This window comes from Bombina bombina, chromosome 2 (genome assembly GCF_027579735.1).
Source record: "Bombina bombina isolate aBomBom1 chromosome 2, aBomBom1.pri, whole genome shotgun sequence".
Classification (NCBI taxonomy): domain Eukaryota; kingdom Metazoa; phylum Chordata; class Amphibia; order Anura; family Bombinatoridae; genus Bombina; species Bombina bombina.
In genome coordinates this window covers 1432757176-1432777085 of record NC_069500.1, presented here as the reverse complement: position 1 = coordinate 1432777085, position 19910 = coordinate 1432757176, and the positions used below count along the sequence as shown (strand labels likewise).

At 40.8% G+C, this 19910-nt stretch overlaps 1 protein-coding gene across 1 annotated transcript in view; it reads left to right on the top strand.

Annotated features, from left to right (window-relative positions):
- The first annotated feature begins 406 nt into the window (after positions 1-406).
- Positions 407-19910, top strand: part of LOC128647605 (vomeronasal type-2 receptor 26-like) — a 39967-nt gene continuing 20463 nt past the window's right edge. The window contains exon 1 of the mRNA XM_053700360.1: positions 407-800. Coding sequence (XP_053556335.1) covers positions 407-800 — 394 coding nt within the window. The remainder of the gene's footprint in view (positions 801-19910) is intronic.

Sequence of the window (19910 nt, the reverse complement as noted above, 5' to 3'; positions counted from 1 at the left end):
GTTCTATTTGCAGCTACAGGGTATGGCCATGGGTTCCAATGTCGCTCCAACCTATGCCAATATCTTTTAGAATACCTTTGAAGAATATTTTATTTATGATCATCCTTTGTTTCTGCTATATGGCGCCACTTGGTGGCACTATATAAACAAATATTTTGGTATATAGTTGGGCGACATTGGAACCCTGGAGGATTTTGTTAAGGATCTTAATAGTGCCACACAGCATATACATTTTAAACTAAATGTGAGTGAGGAAAGGATTGATTTACTTGACAACGCAGTATATAAGAAAGAAGTAATGTTGGCTGTGGATCTATTTTAGAAAGAAACAGACTGTAATAATTTACTACATTTTAAAAGTGCACATTCTCCTGCTCTGGTTAAGAGTTTACCCAAAAGTCAGTTCATGCAGGTGAGACGTATTGTCTCAGATATAAATTTAATTGGAGAAAGGCTAACTGAGATGGGTAAACGCTTCAAACAGAGGGGATACCCTGGAGATTTAATTGATAAGGAAAAAGCAGCTATTTTAAAAATTCACAGAGCCTCCTTGTTAAAAGATAAAACAAAAGTTAAGAAAATCCTTAGAATGATATTTGTAAATGAATATTCTCCTTGGAGTAGCCAAATACAAAGGATATTGCACAAGCATTGGCATATTTTGCAGATTTCTAACCCTGATGTAAAGGAGTTTGAAAATCTACCTATGGCCACTTACAGGAGGGGGAGAAATTTGAAAGACACATTGGTGAAGGCAGATGTTGGCCCTAAAAAAGTAACTAGACAGAGCTTTATTGATAGTAAGAATTTGGGATGCTTTCCGTGTTTAGGGTGCCAGAATTGTAACCAAAAATACCTGACTGTCATTGCAATACATGGATTCATGCCATAGAAATGATAGAGCAAAGAGAGGAGGCGGCATTGTAATTTATGTTGACAATTCCACAAAGTACACCCCCTTACAAAAATCTAGCTCTCCTGCCACCTTTGATTTCCTTTCTGGCACAATTGAGATCCCAGGCAGTAAATCAATAATTGTTGCAGGAATCTACCGCCCACCTAGCTCCCCTGTACATTCCCTTTCTGACATAGCACATCTCCTTAGCGAAACCATAGCTCAAAACCCAAAAAGCGAACTTTTGGTTTTTGGAGATTTTAATATTGATTGGCTGAATCCAAAAAATAATAGTTGTCGCTCACTGTTTAAATCTTTGCAGCTAACGCAACTAATCTCCTCCCTAACTCACATAAACATCAAAAGTCATAATCACACCCTGCTCGACTGGATTCTCTCCACTTCCCCCGACCGAATCCAGGAGGCAAGTGTTCTCCCTAACAATTTCAGTGACCACTGCTTAGTGTACTGTGTGCGCAAAATAAAGGCAACTAAATCCTCTCCCAAGGTTAAAATCACCAGGTCCTTCAAAAAATGTAATCTTCAATCATTTCTAAATGACATTAAGAACCTCCCCTGGCACAGATTAAACCTAATCCCAGATCTAGACTCTGCAGTTGAATTCTTTCAGTCTGAACTCCTACAAGTTTGGAATTTGCATGCCCCGCTGCGTAAGGTGAGAGTAAAAGGAGCACACTTATCGGATCGATCACAATATGTCTCTGTTTCTTTCCGTGACTCCCTCTCTCTCCCAGTCACGTGTGGTGTTCCCCAAGGTTCCATTCTCGGCCCCCTACTATTCACATTATTTATAAATGATCTGCCTAATGTCTGCAAATTCTCAACTGTACACATGTACGCAGATGACACAGTAATCTATGCAAACAATTCCGATCTGCTGCAGCTTGAAGCAGTGCTCCAAGACCAATTCACAGAGGTAGAAAAGTGGATCTCAAAAAACAAACTCTTCCTAAACACTGACAAAACTGTCACAATGATCTTTGGAATGGGACCTAATTTACACAAATTAAAAAATTCCCATCTACGAATCAAAACAAAATCCAATTGCACGCTGACCACAGTCCACTCTTTCAAATACTTGGGTATGTTGTTAGACCCCAATCTATATTTTGGCCTCCACATAGAAAAACTTGCATCTAAACTTTATCCAAAACTAGGTGTCCTGTACAGAAACAAATCCTGCCTCAGCCCTATAGTAAAGGAAAAGATTGTATAGCAAATGCTGATGCCTATCATGGATTACGGGACGTAGTTTATGCACCTGCACTGCAAACTCACCTTAATAAACTTAATACATTGTATAACTCGTTCTGCCGCTTTGTGCTACAATGTAACTACAGGAACCACCATTGTGACATGCTAAAATAACTAAACTGGCTGTCGCTGGAATCCAGACGCTCCCTCCATCTTTCCTGCCTTGTGTTTAAGAGCCTTTCTGGGAAGCTCCCACCCTACATGAGCAGAATGCTCTCCCCAGCTATTCCCACCTCCTATAACCTCCGATCCAATACCAGCACATTATTTAGCTTGCCTCAATACAAAAATAAAGCAGCTCGATCCTCCTTTTCCTACAGAGCACCACAATTATGGAATGACCTCACACTTTCAAACCTTCCCCAAGCCTAATATCCTTTAAGAGATCCCTCTCTACATATCTCAAAACAGAATGCACCTGTCATGATTGATTAAATATTTCCTACCTGTTCTATGTTATTTTTTTTGCATATATTGTGTATTATTATTGTTTTTGTATTTTATTGTACCCTATTGTATCAATGCAATGTTTTGTGGACCCAGGACATACTTGAAAATGAGAGAAATCTCTATGTATGCTTCCTGGCAAAATATTTTATAATAAATAAAATAAATAAATAAGTAAATAAATAAAGGCCCAATTTGCACCCATCCACGTACAGGTAAAAAGTATAGACAAAGGCCTCTTGTTATCAATGTCTGTCGGACCTGATCCAACTGTGCGGATCAGGTCCGACAGACATAGCTGAATACGGCGAGCAATGCGCTCGCCGTATTCAGCATTGCACCAGCAGCTCACAAGAGCTGCTGGTGCAATGCCGCCCCTTCAGACTCGCGGCCAATCGGCTGCCAGCAGGGTGGTGTCAATCAACCCGATTGTACTCGATCGGGTTGTATTGCGGCGATGTCTGTCCGCCTGCTCAGAGCAGGCGGACAGGTTATGGAGCAGCAGTCTTTGTGACCGCTGCTTCATAACTGCTGTTTCTGGCGAGCCTGCAGGCTTGCCAAAAACACGGGGCATCAAGCTCCATACGGAGCTTGATAGATATGCCCCTAAGGGACCACTATAGATGTAATACAAGCTATGCTGTTTATCTTATTAAATGTCCCTGTGGGTTGGGGTACGTTGGCATGACCACCCATAAGGTCCGCGAGCGTATCAACCAACACAAAAGTAATATTAGGATAGGGAATTTAGAAGCACCAGTCTCTAACCATTTTATTTCTGCTGGTCACCAAATCAACCAACTTAGGTTTCAGATTTTGGAACAGATAAAAATGCCATGGAGGGGTGATGACAGGGCAAAAATCTTACTGGGCAGAGAATTATTTTGGATTCATGAGTTAGGAGCTATGGCCCCGGGTGGGATGAATTGGGAAATGGAGTGGGGTGTATGTCTTTAAATGAGTTCTAAATATAGATAATGCTGTTATGGATATGTTAGGGGGTGCTGTTACTTTATCAACATTTGCATGAACATTTGTGTCATTCTATTCCCAAACTGATGTATTAAACCAGAGCATTATATAATGTAACCACTATCTGGAGCTATTCCTATACAAAAATGTGTGTGGCCTTGAGTCTATTTAAGGCTGTTTTTAATTGTTTGTACAATAGACATGACTAAGGATGTGAATCCGAAACATTGTCTTTTTTAATTATGTTGGCAAATAAATAGTTTTACTACAATTTTTGGTGGTGCTGCTATCGTTTCTTTTTGGATCTATATTGTATCTGAGACTGTGGTATCAGTCTTGAATAGCTTGCACACCTGCATATTTTGCACACCTCCCAGGACATACTTGAAAACGAGAGAAATCTCAATGTATTCTTCCTGGTAAAATATTTTATAAATAAATATTTGCAGCCCCATACTGGGGGTTACCTTGGTGCTGGAACACACTGGACTCTTTCATAAATATACAAATGATATAGTCCATAATAATTAATTAACATATAGACAAATAACTATCATAGATATTAAATGCAGGAATATCCTATTGTGATCAGTTGTCCATAAAAACGAACAGAACTATACATTTTCTAGTCTCTAGATTTCCATCTCTATTTTGAAAAATATATATTTTAAATTTTCTGGTCTTCAAATTTTCATCTCTAGTTAAAGAATATATACACCACAAACAAGCAAACAAAACAACAACAACAACAACGGGAAAAAAAAAACACACAACACCACCTCCCTTTCTTAACCCCACTCCAACCATTCACACCTCCCCACAGTCGATAAACAGGGAATTCATTGTTTGCGATAGCCAATTGAAGGTAGGCACTGCCCCTAAAAGGAGCAATCAACTGCACTTGAATTTCTTTAGGGTAGCTTAAAATGACGTTTTCCATTTAAAGTAGAACCGTTTAATTTTAAGTTCTGAGTTTATCGAGGTATCCATTTTCTCCATTATCATCTGATTTTTATGTTTATGGAGGAATTCTATCACACTGGGGGCTTTACAGGATTTCCAGTATTTAAGGATCAATAATCTACCGACCATAATTAAAGCATTTAGTTGGCAAACATTCTTCACAGAATTTTCTTTTTGGCCATCTATAAAAAAAACCCCACATGATTATCCATTATTTGTATATGATTTTGGTTAATTTTTTTTACCCAGTAGTTGATCTTATACTGTACCAACATTTCTTTATTTTCTGACAGTTCCAGAAACAATGATAGTTATCTGCTTTTAATATTTCACACTTATGAGAATGAACACCTGACTTATCCCATCTGGCCTTAATGTATGGTGTAATTTATATTCTGTTTATAAGTTTAGTGTGGGATTCTCTTCATGAAGAGGAGAGTGTAGCGGTGTCTGCAAGTTTAAAGCTTTTGGAAATAATTTCCAGTAGGACCTGCCAAGCATCTGCTATTTTATGCACATTGACTTGTCCACGTAAGCTCATAACTATTTTATATAATGGAGAGGTAGAGTATTTGCCATTGCCTACTTTGAATAAGTTCAATGCAGGTTCTAAAATAAATCAAGTTTCTTCATCTATACTACTGTCTGCAGTTTCCTGAACATAAAAAATGATCTATTCAAAATACCAAATTCTAGTTTTAAGTCAGTAAATGTCTTACATCTCCCCATCCCTCTTTCTCTAAACTGATGTATATATTAAAGTTCATTTGAAGCCCAGTATTTAATTTGTTTTAAGAATTTAACGCTGGAATAAAATTAGGATTACCAGTAATAGATGTTTTGAAAAGAATGGATTATTATGTAAAATTTTCAAATTTATTTGCCAGGCCACAATCACATTTTGAATGACAATAAGTTGTTTGACTTTAATAAGGCATTTATTGGAAGGACAGTGAAGAAGGGCTCTAAGTGAGTATGGCTGTACTAGAATTTCCTCTGCGGAATAGACTGCGTAATAATCTATTTTAGTTAGCCAGTCCATAGCGATCTTTCCAATACCTACTAGATTATATATTTCAATATCTGGTAGAGCAAATCCCCCATCGGTTCTAGACAATGACAGTTTATTAAACGCAATAGCCTTACACTTTTTTCCCCAAAGGAACTGTGTACACATCTGTTGAAATGCATTAAGATCCTTTTGTTTTAACAAAATTGGGAGGTTTTGCATTAAATATAGTAATTTAGGGAATATTACGATTTTTATTAGGTTAGTTTTGCATGTTAAAGTTAACTTAAATTTAGCCCAGTTTTCCAGATCGTGTTTTATTTTATAGAAAATGTGGGGATAATTAAGCTCATACCATTCATTAATATCCTTGGATAATTTAATTCCTAAGTATATAAAAGCATCTTTTGCCTCTTTACACTGACAAATTTGGCATGAGTCTTGTTGTTTGCTTAGCCAAAATGTTTTTGTTTTAGATGTATTTACCTGTAACCTGAGAAGGCACTGAAGTCCTGTAGTATATGAGTTAAAGGGACAGTAAACCTTAAAAATAATGTTATATAATTCTGCACATAGTGCAGACTAAGTGCAGCTCGCTCCTGCTCTGTCTGTACAGAGAGCGGGTCTGTAAAACAGCGGTATTTTTACAAAATAAAAAGGGAATATTATGATTTACAAAGTTTGGCTAATATAATGTTATATAATTCTGCACTATGTGCAGAATTATATAACATTATTTTTAAGGTTTACTGACCCTTTAATACTTGAATATTTTCCCTGTATTGGTCATTAAGAATAATAAGTCGTCTGCGTATAGTAGCGTTGAGACCTTTCTTGACCCCAATTTAATCCCATTGATCTCTTTCCTCAGACAAATTGCTAAAGGCTTTAAGGCCAGGTTAAATAATTAAGGGGAGAGTGGAGACCCTTGCCTTGATCCATTATGCAGTATGAAATTGGCTGAGGGAGTATCGTTAATCAAAATAGAAGCATTGGATCCATTATAAGTTGAACGAATAAAGTTCAAAAAGGGCCATTTGAATCCATACTTAGGTAATACTGAAAACAGATGATCCAAGGTAATGGAGTGGAAGGCCTTCTCCACGTCTATAGAAATTATTGCGGCATCCAAGCCTTTTGTTTTCTGTGTATGTGACTGATAAATATTTAATATCAATTGAAGTTTCCTCTAATTACGGGAGGAAATTCTTTCCGTCATGAAGCCGACTTGGTCCTTATGTATAAGAGAGTCAATAACTGCTTTAATCCTATTTGCTAAGATACTCATAAGGATCTTATACTCACTATTCAAAAGTGAGATCAGTCTGTAAGATCCAATCTCTTCTGGGTCTTTGTTTTTTTCAAGATCATAACTATTAACGATGAGGTAAAGTATCTAGAGCATGGAGTGCCTTCAGCATAGTATTTATTTAATAATATAACCATGGTTTGGGCAATATCTTCTGATAATATTTTGTATAACTCAGCTGGGATCTGGTCTGGTCTGGCCGCTTTATTAGCTTTTGCTTTATTAGCTTTTGCTTTATTAATAGCATCAGTAACTTCTTTATGGGAAATAGGGGCATTCAGGTTATCTAAATTTGGAGTCTAGATATTTTTACAAAACTTATCTTTAATTTGTGTATTTATTGTATAGTCTGAGTATAAGCCTTGAAAATATTTCAGAATATATTTGTTAATTTTGTTAATTTTAGTAATTCTACCTGTCGGGGTCTTAAGGGCTTCTATCGTGCATTTCTTTCTTTTAGATTTTGTTAAGTTGGCTAAGAACTTCCCTGCTTTTCCTCCATGTCTGTAAAAAAAAAAAAACCTTGTCCTTAGATCTTCCTGAGCCATTTTTTGTGTTATGAAAACTTCTCCTTCCCTTTTTGCTTTAATATATATATATACGCCATAGTCTTTTAGAGGGATCACTAATGTAAGAGTTATATGCATTACGAAAGTGGTTGGCCAGTTGAGTGTCCCGGGCTACCATTTTACATTTTTGAATGACTAAATAAGATTTAATGTATCCTCTTATTACTGTCTTAAAAGTTTCCCACAGTATTTCAGATTGGAGTTCAGAGGAAAAATTAATTTGGTAAAAATCCTTCCATTTTAATTTCAGCCATGCTTTAAACTGTACATTAGATATCAGATATCTAGGAGTAAAAAACTACTATGTTTAACTTCCTGGTAATTCCTATGTTTAATTTTCAAAGTAAGGATAGCGTGATCTGATATAATTATCTCTTTAATATCAGCCTCCATTTCAAACCCCAGCAATTTTTCGGATATTAGAAAGTAATCAATTCTAGACATTGTTTGATATGTTTCTGATTCCCATGTAAATTTCCTTAAATCTGGGTTCTGAACCCACCAAATATCTTTCATATGTAGTGTATTTCCAAATTCTTAAAAAAGTTTAGATTCATTTTGCTGTTTCTGTTTAGAGAGGGTTTAAGCCTATCCAAAGTGGGATATGAAGTTAAATTGAAGTCTAGGGCAATAATAAGGTTTTTTTGAGTGGAAGGGTAAAAGTTTCACTTGTAAATTTTCCCAGAAAGCCTTATCCAATTTGTTAGGGCCATCGATATTACATAGGGTTAAAGACATACCTTCCACTTCAACCTGTAAAATTAAAAATCTTTCCTCTGGATCTGGCTCAGATCTCAGGATTTTATATTATATTTTTTTATGAAAAAGAAAGGTAACTCCTTTTTTCCTATGTACGCAGGGTGTTTCCACTACCTCCCCTACCCATCCTGTTTTAAGTTTGACCAATTCAATTTCTTTTAGGTGTGTATTCTGCAGCAGTACTATATCAGGATTATGAAGATTTAGTTGGGCTAAAATCTTTTTTCCTTTCTTGGGGAGATGATTTCCCACCTACATTCCAGGATGCCAAATGTATTTGGTCCTTCGTTTATTTAGTTTAACCAGGACATGAATATCCATTTTATCAAATATCTACAAACAATGTATCACTAGTGCGGCGAGAGGCAGTGAGTGGGTAAGAGAGGGAGGAAGAAACAAAAAAACAAAAAAAACACAGACACAGGGAACACAACATAACATCTTTAACACTCCCTGTATACTTAACCAACATGCGTTGTAAGTTTATTATCAGGTATTTGTAGAGCGCCAACAGATTCCGCAGTGCTGTAAACATAGTCGGTGTACAGGATAGCTTTTGTAGGGGTCAAGTGGGTAGAGGGCCCTGCCGAGAGTTTCACTGTTGTAGTCGGCTCTTATGAAGCGATCTGTAAACAGCTGGGCCCATAGGCTTACAATCTAAGGGGTTCAAGGGGAAAGCAATGGCGTTAGGAAAGATTAGTGTTGGTTGTATGCATCCCTGAATAGTAGAGTTTTTAGGGAGTGCTTGAAGCTGTTAAAACTAGGGGAGAGTCTTATGGAGCGAGGCAGGGAATTCCACAAGATGGGGGCCAGTCTGGAGAAGTCCTGTAAACGTGAATGTGAGGAAGTAACAAGAGAGGAGGAGAGGAGGAGATCCTGAGCTGATCGAAGGGGACAGGAGGGAGAGTATCTAGAGACAAGTTCTGAGATGTAGGGGGGAGCAGTGCAGTTGAGAGCTATATATGTCAGGGTGAGGATTTTATGTTTAATCCTAGAGGCAAGGGGAAGCCAGTGAAGGTATTGGCAGAGAGGTGTAGCAGATGAAGAACGAAGAGTAAGGATGATGAGCCTGGCAGAGGCATTCATAATGGATTGGAAAGGAGCAATGTGGCAGCTAGGTAGACTAGAGTGGACGGAATTGCGGTAGACGAGGTGGGAAATATACATCTTAAATAGCTGAGATTGCATATAAATCATTAAATAGTCAACCAATTCAGTCAGCAGGATATAATCTTAAAAGGTAATACCCTTATTTTTAGCAAATTCCTTAACCTCCTCGGGGCTGACAATATCATGTGATCATTTTCTGTGGGGATTTTAATTTTAGCAGGATTAATGACTGTGGCCTTGATGCCATTACTTATTGAAACAAAAAGGCATAATTTATCTTCTCTTTTGGGAAGTCTCCACTGAAAAATCCTGAATTAATAATATCGTTCATGTCCAATGGAAAACGGAATTCTTTGTGTATAATGATACATGACATTCAGCCTGTTCTGGAAGTTGAGAAACTTTGCAATGACAGGTCTGTTCTTGTATGAGCCGCTAGGCAGAGTTTTTAGTGGCCCTTAGTGATGTCGCGAACAGTTCGCCGGAGAACAGTTCCCGGCGATATTAGCTTGTTCGCGTTTGCCGCGGCGGGTGAACATATGCGATGTTCGATCCACCCCCTATTCATCATTATTAAGTAAACTTTGACCCTGTATCTCACAGTCTGCAGACACATTTCAGCCAATCAGCAGCAGACCCTCCCTCCCAGACCCTCCCAGCTCCTGGGCAGCAGCCATTTTAGATTCATTACGATCCTGCATTCTTAGTGAGAGGAGGGATAGTATAGCTGCTGATGATTTTATAGGGAAATTGATAGCTAGGCTAGTGTATTCAGTGTCCACTACAGTCCTGAAGGACTCATCTGATCTCTGCTGTAAGGACAGCACCCCAAAAAGCCCTTTTTAGGGCTAGAACTTCAGCCCAAAAAGCCCTTTTTAGGGCTAGAACTTCAGTCGTTTTTTTTTTTTTTTTGTTATCTAATTTCATTTGCCTGCCTGTCAGCCTGTGTGTGAGGCTCACAGCATATACTGTGATTAATTATTCTGTGCCACCACTCATATCTGGTGTAACATTAGTGTAAATTTAAAAAAAAAAAAAACTTTTACATCAGTTTGCTAGTGTAATCTAATTTCATTTTCCATCAGGCCTGTGTGTCAGGCTCATAGCATATACTGTGATTAATTGCTCTGTGCCACCACTCATATCTGGTGTAACATTAGTGTAAATTTTTTAAAAAAAGAACTTTTACATCAGTTTGCTAGTGTAATCTAATTTTATTTTCCATCAGGCCTGTGTGTCAGGCCCACAGCATATACTGTGATTAATTGCTCTGTGCCACCACTCATATCTGGTGTAACATTATTGTAATTTTTAAAAAAAAAAAACTTTTACATCAGTTTGCTAGTGTAATCTAATTTCATTTTCCATCAGGCCTGTGTGTCAGGCCCACATCATATACTGTGATTAATTGCTCTGTGCCACCACTGATATCTGGTGTAACATTAGTGTAAATTTAAAAAAAAAAAAACTTTTACATCAGTTTGCTAGTGTAATCTAATTTCATTTTCCATCAGGCCTGTGTGTCAGGCCCACAGCATATACTGTGATTAATTGCTCTGTGCCACCACTCATATCTGGTGTAACATTAGTGTAAATTTAAAAAAAAAAAACTTTTTACATCAGTTTGCTAGTGTAATCTAATTTTCTTTTTCCATCAGGCCTGTGTGTCAGGCTCACAGCATATACTGTGATTAATTGCTCTGTGCCACCACTCATATCTGGTGTAACATTAGTGTAAATTTTAAAAAAAAACTTTTACATCAGTTTGCTAGTGTAATCTAATTTCATTTTCCATCAGGCCTGTGTGTCAGGCCCAAAGCATATACTGTGATTAATTGCTCTGTGCCACCCCTCATATCTGGTGTAACATTAGTGTAAATTTAAAAAAAAAAAACTTTTACATCAGTTTGCTAGTGTAATCTAATTTAATTTTCCATCAGGCCTGTGTGTCAGGCCCACAGCATATACTGTGCCTAATTGCTCTGTTTTCCACCACTCATATCTGGTGTAACATTAGTGTAAATTTAAAAAAAAAAAAACTTTTACATCAGTCTGCTAGTGTAATCTAATTTCAGTTGCCAGGCCAGCCTGCCACTGCCAGCCTTAGTACCACCACTCATATCTGGTGTAACATTAGTGTAAAATGTTTTAATTTTTTTTTTTTACATCAGTCTGCTAGTGTTATTTAATTTTAGTTGCCAGGCCAGCCTGCCACTAGTGCCAGCCTGTGTGCCAGGCTCCCAGCATATACTGTGCCTACTTCCATCCTCAGTGCCACCACTCATATCTGTTTTAACATTAGTGTAACTTTTTTAAAAAAAAACTTTTACATCAGTCTGCTAGTGTTATTTAATTTTAGTTGCCAGGCCAGCCTGCCACTAGTGCCAGCCTGTGTGTCAGGCTCCCAGCATATACTGTGCCTACTTCCATCCTCAGTGCCACCACTCATATCTGGTGTAACATTAGTGTAATTTAAAAAAAAAAAAAAACTTTACATCAGTCTGCTAGTGTTATTTAATTTTAGTTGCCAGGCCAGCCTCCCAAAAGTGCCAGCCTGTGTGTCAGGCTCCCAGCATAAAATGTGCCTACTTCCATCCTCAGTGCCACCACTCATATCTGGTGTAACATTAGTGTAAATTTAAAAAAAAAAAAACTTTTACATCAGTCTGCTAGTGTTATTTAATTTTAGTTGCCAGGCCAGCCTGCCACTAGTGCCAGCCTGTGTGTCAGGCTCCCAGCATATAATGTGCCTACTTCCATCCTCCAGTGCCACCACTCATATCTGTTGTAACATTAGTGTAACTTTTTTAAAAAAAAACTTTTACATCAGTCTGCTAGTGTTATTTAATTGCAGTTGCCTGCCTGCCAGCGTGTGTGCCAGGCCCACTTTCCAACTAGTGCCACCAATCATATTTGTTATAACAGTAGTGTAAATATTTTAAAAAAAACTTTTTTGACAGTGAAACATCAGTCTGTTAGTGTAATCTAATTGAAGTTGCCTGCCTGCCAGCGTGTGTGCCAGGCCCACTTGCCAAGTTAGTGGCACCACTCATATTTGTTGTAACAGTAGTGAAAATATTTAAAAAAAAACTTTTTTGACTGTGAAACATCAGTCTGCTAGTGCAATCGAATTGCAGTTGCCTGCCTGCCTGCCAGCGTGTGTGCCAGGCCCACTTGCCAACTAGTGCCACCAATCATATTTGTAATAACAGTATTGTAAATATTTAAAAAAAAACTTTTTTGACTGTGAAACATCATTCAGCTAGTGTATTCTAATTGCACTATTCTGCCTGCCAGCGTGTGTGCCAGGCCTACTTGCCAACTAGTGCCACCACTCATATCTGTTGTAACAGTAGTGTAAATATTTAAAAAAAAAAACTTTTTTGACTGTGAAACATCACTCTGCTAGTGTAATCTAATTGAAGTTGCCTGCCTGCCTGCCAGCATGTGTGCCAGGCCCACTTGCCAAGTTTGTGGCACCACTCATATTTGTTGTAACAGTAGTGTAAATATTTCAAAAGAAAACTTTTTTGACTGTGAAACATCAGTCAGCTAGTGCAATCTAATTGCAGTTGCTTGCCTGCCAGCATGTTTGCCAGGCCCACTTGCCAACTAGTGCCACCACTCATATTTGTTATAACAGTAGTGTAAATATTTAAAAAAAAAACTATTTTGACTGGGAAATATCAGTCTGCTAGTGTAATCTAATTGAAGTTGCCTGCCTGCCAACGTGTGTTCCAGGCTCACTTGCCAACTAGTGCCACCAATCATATTTGTTGTAACAGTAGTGTAAATATTTTTTAAAAAAACTTTTTGGACTGTGAAACATCAGTCTGCTATTCTAATCTTATTGCATTTGCCTGCCTGCCTGCCAGTGTGTGTGCCAGGCCCACTTGCCAAGTTTGTGGCACCACTCATATTTGTTGTAACAGTAGTTTAAATATTTAAAAAATAAACATTTTTGACTGGGAAACATCAGTCTGCTTTTTTGTGTCAGGCTCACAGTGTATACTGTGCCCACTTGCCCAATGCCACCACTCATATCTTGTTTAATAGTAGTGTAAGTGTACATTTAAAAAAAATAAACTTTTTGTATTGTGAAACATCAGTCTGCTTTTTTGTGTCAGGCTCACAGCGTATACTGTGCCCACTTGCCCAGTGCCACCACTCATATCTTGTTTAATAGTAGTGTAAGTGTACATTTAAAAAAATAAACTTTTTGGATTGTGAAACATCAGTCTGCTTTTTTGTGTCAGGCTCACAGCGTATACTGTGCCCACTTGCCCAGTGGCACCACTCATATTTTGTTTAATAGTAGTGTAAGTCTACATTTAAAAAAAAAAATGACAGGCAGAGGCAGGCCACCCCGCAGGTGCCGTCGTGGTCGTGGTGCTGTGATTCCCTTTGACCCTACAATAATGCACAGTGTTCAGAGGCCACGTGCCATGAACGCGAAAAGTTCTGATGAGGACCTAGTTGAATGGCTAACACAGGACACCCAATCTTCTACAGCTTCCGCTCCTAACCTTGACGCACCATCCACCTCCAGCTTAGCTTCGGACACCTCTCAAGTGACCAGTGCCACTCGCCCGCCTGCTGCCACCACCAACACTAGCACCACAGCCGCTTCACTTGATCTGTCAGAGGAGTTATTGACACATCAGTTGGAAGAAATGAGTGATGCGCAACCATCATTGACAGAGGATGTAGATAACAGTGATATGTCTCAGTCAGGCAGCATTACAGACATGGACGTACGGTGTGATGATGATGGTAATGTTGTACCCGCTGCTGCTTCCTTTGTTGATTTGTCAGATACAAGTGAAGCGGTTGATGATGATGCGTCCGTGGATGTCATGTGGGTGCCCGTTAAAAGAGAAGAAGAAGAGGGGAAAAGTTCAGCTGGGGAGACAGAGAGGAGGAGGAGGAGATGAGTTGGAAGCAGGGGGAGGTCGTCGCAAGGAGCTAGTGGCACAGTCAGACAGCATGCATCGGCACCCGAGGTCAGCCAGACAGCACGCAAATCAACGCATGCTGTTGCCACCACCAGAATGCCATCATCGCAGAGCTCAGCAGTGTGGCATTTTTTTTGTGTGCCTGCCTCTGACAACAGCGATGCCATTTGCAACCTTTGCCAAAAGAAACTGAGTCGTGGGAAGTCCAACACCCACCTAGGTACAACTGCTTTGCGAAGGCACATGGACTCACATCACAAACGCCGATGGGATAAATACATGAGTAGAAGCAGCACACAAACTCAAAGACACCATCCTCCTCCTGGTCCAGCATCTACAGCCATGTCAACCACTGCTGTACTCCTTGCCCCCTCTCAACCATCCGCCACTCAGTCTCTCTTACGTGGTAGTTCCTGGTCATCTGCCCACAGTCAGGTGTCTGTCAAGGACATGTTTGAGTGTAAGAAGCCAATTTCTCAAAGTCACCCCCTTGCCCAGCGTCTGACAGCTGGCTTGTCTGAACTCTTAGCCCACCAGCTTTTACCATACAAGCTTTGTATCTATTGGGACACCGCAGTGGAAGGTACCCGGCCGAAATTTCTTTTCACAAAAGGCAATCCCCAACCTGTACTCGATTGTGCGAAAGGAAGTAATGGCATGTCTGGCACACAGCGTTGGGGCAAGGGTCCATCTGACCACTGATAGCTAGTCTGCAAAGCACGGCCAGGGCAGGTATATCACCTACACTGCGCATTGGGTAAACCTGCTGATGGCTGACAAGCATGGAATGCGTGGCTCTGCAGAGGAGTTGGTGATACCGCCACGACTTGCAGGCAGGCCTGCTGCTACCTCCTCTACTCCTCCTACTCCATCCTCTTCCATAATCTCTTCCTCGGCTGAGTCCTCTTCTGCTGCTGCGCATTGCTCCACATCAACGGCACCCCCCCCAGCTCCCCAGGTACTATTCAACATCCCGGATACAGCAGTGTCACGCCGTCTTGGGGTTGACTTGCCTGAAAGCAGAGAGTCACACCGCACCAGCACTCCTGTCCGCCCTGAACACACAGGTGGATCAGTGGCTGACTCCGCACCAACTGGAGATTGGCAAAGTTTTTTCTGACAATGGAAGTAATTTGGTGGCGGCATTGAAATTGGGCAACTTGACACATGTGCCGTGCATGGCACATGTGTGTAATCTGATTGTACAACGCTTTGTGCATAAGTACCCTGGCTTACAGGATGTCCTGAAGCAGGCCAGGAAGGTGTGTGGCCATTTCAGGCATTCCTACACGGCCATGGCGCACTTGTCAGATATCCAGCAGCAAAACAACCTGCCAGTGAGGCGCTTGATTTGCGACAGCCCGATATGTTGGAATTCAACACTCCTAATGTTCGACCGCCTGCTACAACAAGAAAAAGCTGTTAACAAGTATTTGTATGACCGGGGTGCTAGGACAGCCTCTGGGGAGCTGGCGATTTTTTTGCCATGTTACTGGACGCTCATGCGCAATGCATGTAGGCTTATGCGTCCTTTTGAGGAGGTGACAAATCTAGTCAGTCACACCGAAGGCATCATCAGCAACATCATACCATTTGTTTTCTTCCTGGAGCATGCCCTGCGAAGAGTGCTGGATCAGGCCGTAGATGAGCGTGAAGAGGAAGAGTTGTAGTCTCCATCAGCACCAGAAACAGCCTTATCAGCATCGCTTGCTGGACCAGCGGCAACGCAGGAAGAGGATTGTGAGGAAGAGGAGTCAGAGGAGGAATGTGACTTTGAGAAGAAGGAGGAAGACCAAGCACAACAGGCATCCAAGGGTGCTCGCTGTTGTCACCTATCTGGTACCCGTGGTGTTGTACATGGCTGGGGGGAAGAAGATACCTTCAGTGAGATCAGTGACGATGAGGAACGGGACATGATTAGCTCGGCATCCAACCTTGTGCAAATGGGGTCTTTCATGCTGTTGTGCCTGTTGAGGGACCCTCGTATAAAAAAGCTGAAGGAGAACGACCTGTACTGGGTGTCCACGCTACTAGACCCCTGGTATAAGCATAAAGTGACTGAAATGTTACCAAATTCCTGCAAGTCGGAAAGGATGGAGAAGTTCAAAAATAAATTACAAAGTATGCTTTACACAGCGTATAAGGGTGATGTCACAGCACAACGGGAATCTAACAGGGGAAGAGATGAAAGTAATCCTCCTCCTCCCATGACCACGCCGGCAAGGACAGGACGCTTTCCAGACATGTTGTTGATGGAGGACATGCGGACCTTTTTAACTCCTATGCATCGCCACAGCCCTTCGGGATCCAGCCTCAGAGAAAGACTCAACCGACAGGTAGCAGACTACCTCGCATTAACTGCGGATCTCGACACTCTGAGGAGCGATGGACCCCTTGACTACTGGGTGTGCAGGCTTGACCTGTGGCCTGAGCTATCCCAATTTGCAATCAAACTTCTGGCCTGCCCTGCTTCAAGTGTCCTGTCAGAAAGGACCTTCAGTGCAGCAGAAGGTATTGTCACTGAGAAGAGAAGTCGCCTAGGTCAAAAAAGTCTTGATTATCTCACCTTTATTAAAATGAATGAGGGATGGATACTGAAGGGACTGACATTGTTCGATACATTAGAGTAAAAAAGGCCAGATGAGATGAGCTGCCTTGGGCTACAAATGGTACACACGCTGCTGTATTTTATCTTCGAATCCCGGATGACTTGCGTGACTTATCCGCCAACAACTAGGGTTCAAGCCGCAATGTTTTAGGGCACTTTCTAACTGTCAAACAAACATCAATTTTTCTGGCAACAATACCTAATTTTTCAGGCATTTGTACATGCCTAATTTTTCTGGCCTCTGGTGCTGCACTGTCGCTACAAAACCCAAATAAAAAAAAGGCATATAACAGTGATTAAACTGTTAAGAATAGTACTACTTAACACACCACTCATATCTGGTGGCAGAGTAGATTGCACGCGCAGTGCCTCAAATTTGAAGTAGGAGGACCGACCAAGCATCTTTTTCCATCTCCCGGTTCCTAAAAATTATCTCCGGGTTCCTAAAAACGATGCCATACCTGTACTCGATTGTGCAAAAGGAAGTCATGGCATATGGGGTCTTTCATGCTGTTGTGCCTGTTGAGGGTCGGGGACCCTCGTATAAAAAGGCTGAAGGACAACGACCTGTACTGTGTGTCCAAGCATCTTTTTCCATCTCCCGGTTCCTAAAAATTATCTCCGGGTTCCTAAAATTTATGCCATACCTGTACTCGATTGTGCAAAAGGAAGTCATGGCATATGGGGTCTCTCATGCTGTCGTGCCTGTTGAGGGTCAGGGACCCTCGTATAAAAAGGCTGAAGGAGAACGACCTGTACTGGGTGTCCAAGCATCTTTTTCCATCTCCCGGTTCCTAAAAATTATCTCCGGGTTCCTAAAAACGATGCCATACCTGTACTCGATTGTGCAAAAGGAAGTCATGGCATATGGGGTCTTTCATGCTGTTGTGCCTGTTGAGGGTCGGGGACCCTCGTATAAAAAGGCTGAAGGACAACGACCTGTACTGTGTGTCCAAGCATCTTTTTCCATCTCCCGGTTCCTAAAAATTATCTCCGGGTTCCTAAAATTTATGCCATACCTGTACTCGATTGTGCAAAAGGAAGTCATGGCATATGGGGTCTCTCATGCTGTCGTGCCTGTTGAGGGTCGGGGACCCTTGTATAAAAAGGCTGAAGGAGAACGACCTGTACTGGGTGTCCAAGCATCTTTTTCCATCTCCGGTCCCTAAAAATTATCTCCAGGTTCCTAAAATCGATGCCATACCTGTACTCGATTGTGCAAAAGGAAGTCATGGCATATGGGGTCTTTCATGCTGTCGTGCCTGTTGAGGGTAGGGAACCCTCGTATAAAAAGGCTGAAGGAGAACGACCTGTACTGGGTGTCCAAGCATCTTTTTCCATCTCCCGGTTCCTAAAAATAATCTCCGGGTTCCTAAAATCGATGCCATACCTGTACTCGATTGTGCAAAAGTAAGTCATGGCAGATGGGGTCTTTTATGCTGTCATGCATGTTTGGGGTCGGGGACCCTCGTATAAAAATGCTGAAGGAGAACAACCTGTACTGGGTGTCCAAACATCTTTTTCCATCTCCCGGATGTTGCGGTACTCCACTAGGGGGTCTCCCTTCCTCTGTCCAAACCCAGGGGTGGCCACCGGATAGTGGGACCAGAGATATAGTTGCTGAGACTGGGGTCAAGCCAGCAGCTGTATCTCCCCCAGCTGGGCTGGTCTCAGTGGACTCCCAGTCAGGTAGCATCCTCTCTGGCCTGCAGCTCTTTCTTGGCAGGTATCGTCCCCTCTGCCTGTCTGCTTCTAGGCAGGAATAAATTCCCCTACCAGGCTGCTTCTTGGCAGGAATAGATCCCTCTGCCTCCAAAGAGTGGGGCCAGGGCTATCGTGGCTGAGACCGGGGTCAAGCCAGCGGCTGTATCTCCCCCAGCTGGGCTGGTCTCAGTGGGCTCCCAGGCAGGTAGGGTCCCCTCTGCCTGTCTGCTTCTAGGCAGGAATAGATCCCTCTGCCTCACTGCACACTTCCAGCAGGTAGCGTGCCCTTTGGTTTCTTATAGGCAGGAATAGATCCCTCTGCCTTGCTGCTCCTTTCAGGCAGGCCAGCTCTTTGCATACAGGCCCACAGACTCTGTAACAGATCTCTCTGCAGGGAGAGGTGCAGCCAGAATGCAGGGTCAGAACCTCTGCAACTGGTATACCTGAAAGAATCAGACAGGACTACCTGTTCCAGAAGGAACTACTACTATTGCTTTATTTCACTCAGGACTATCTTTTACAAACACACCAGTAAGCTTATGGTGACACACACTCCTTAAAATCGTATCTATCAAATGTATATTGCATCTATTGATCTATGTAATTCATATCTATCAAATGTATATTGCATCTTTTGATCTATGTAATGTGTATCTATCAAATGTATATTGCATCTATTGATCTATGTAATTCGTATCTATCAAATGTATATTGCATCTTTTGATCTATGTAATTCGTACCCGGCCACAATTTCTTTAAACAAAAGGCAATCCCGGACCCAAACCTGTACTCGATTGTGCAAAAGGAAGTAACCTTACCATGGGTCTCAGACCGCACATCTTTGTAATTCTCTGTCTGGGAAATTATATATCTATCAAATTATTTATTTATCTATCAAATCTATCTAACTATCAATTGTATCTATCAAATGTATATTGCATCTATTGATCTATGCAATTCGTATCTATCAAATGTATATTGCATCTATTGATCTATGGAATTTGTATCTATCAAATGTATATTGCATCTATTGATCTATGGAATTCATATCTATCAAATGTATATTGCATCTTTTGATCTATGGAATTCGTATCTATCAAATGTATATTGCATCTATTGATCTATGGAATTCGTATCAGTATATTGCATCTTTTGATCCATGTAATTCGTATCTATCAAATGTATATTGCATCTTTTGATCTATGTAATTCGTATCTATCAAATGTAAATTGCATCTTTTGATCCATGTAATTCGTATCTATCAAATGTATATTGCATCTTTTGATCTATGTAATTCGTATCAATCAAATGTAAATTGCATCTTTTGATCTATGT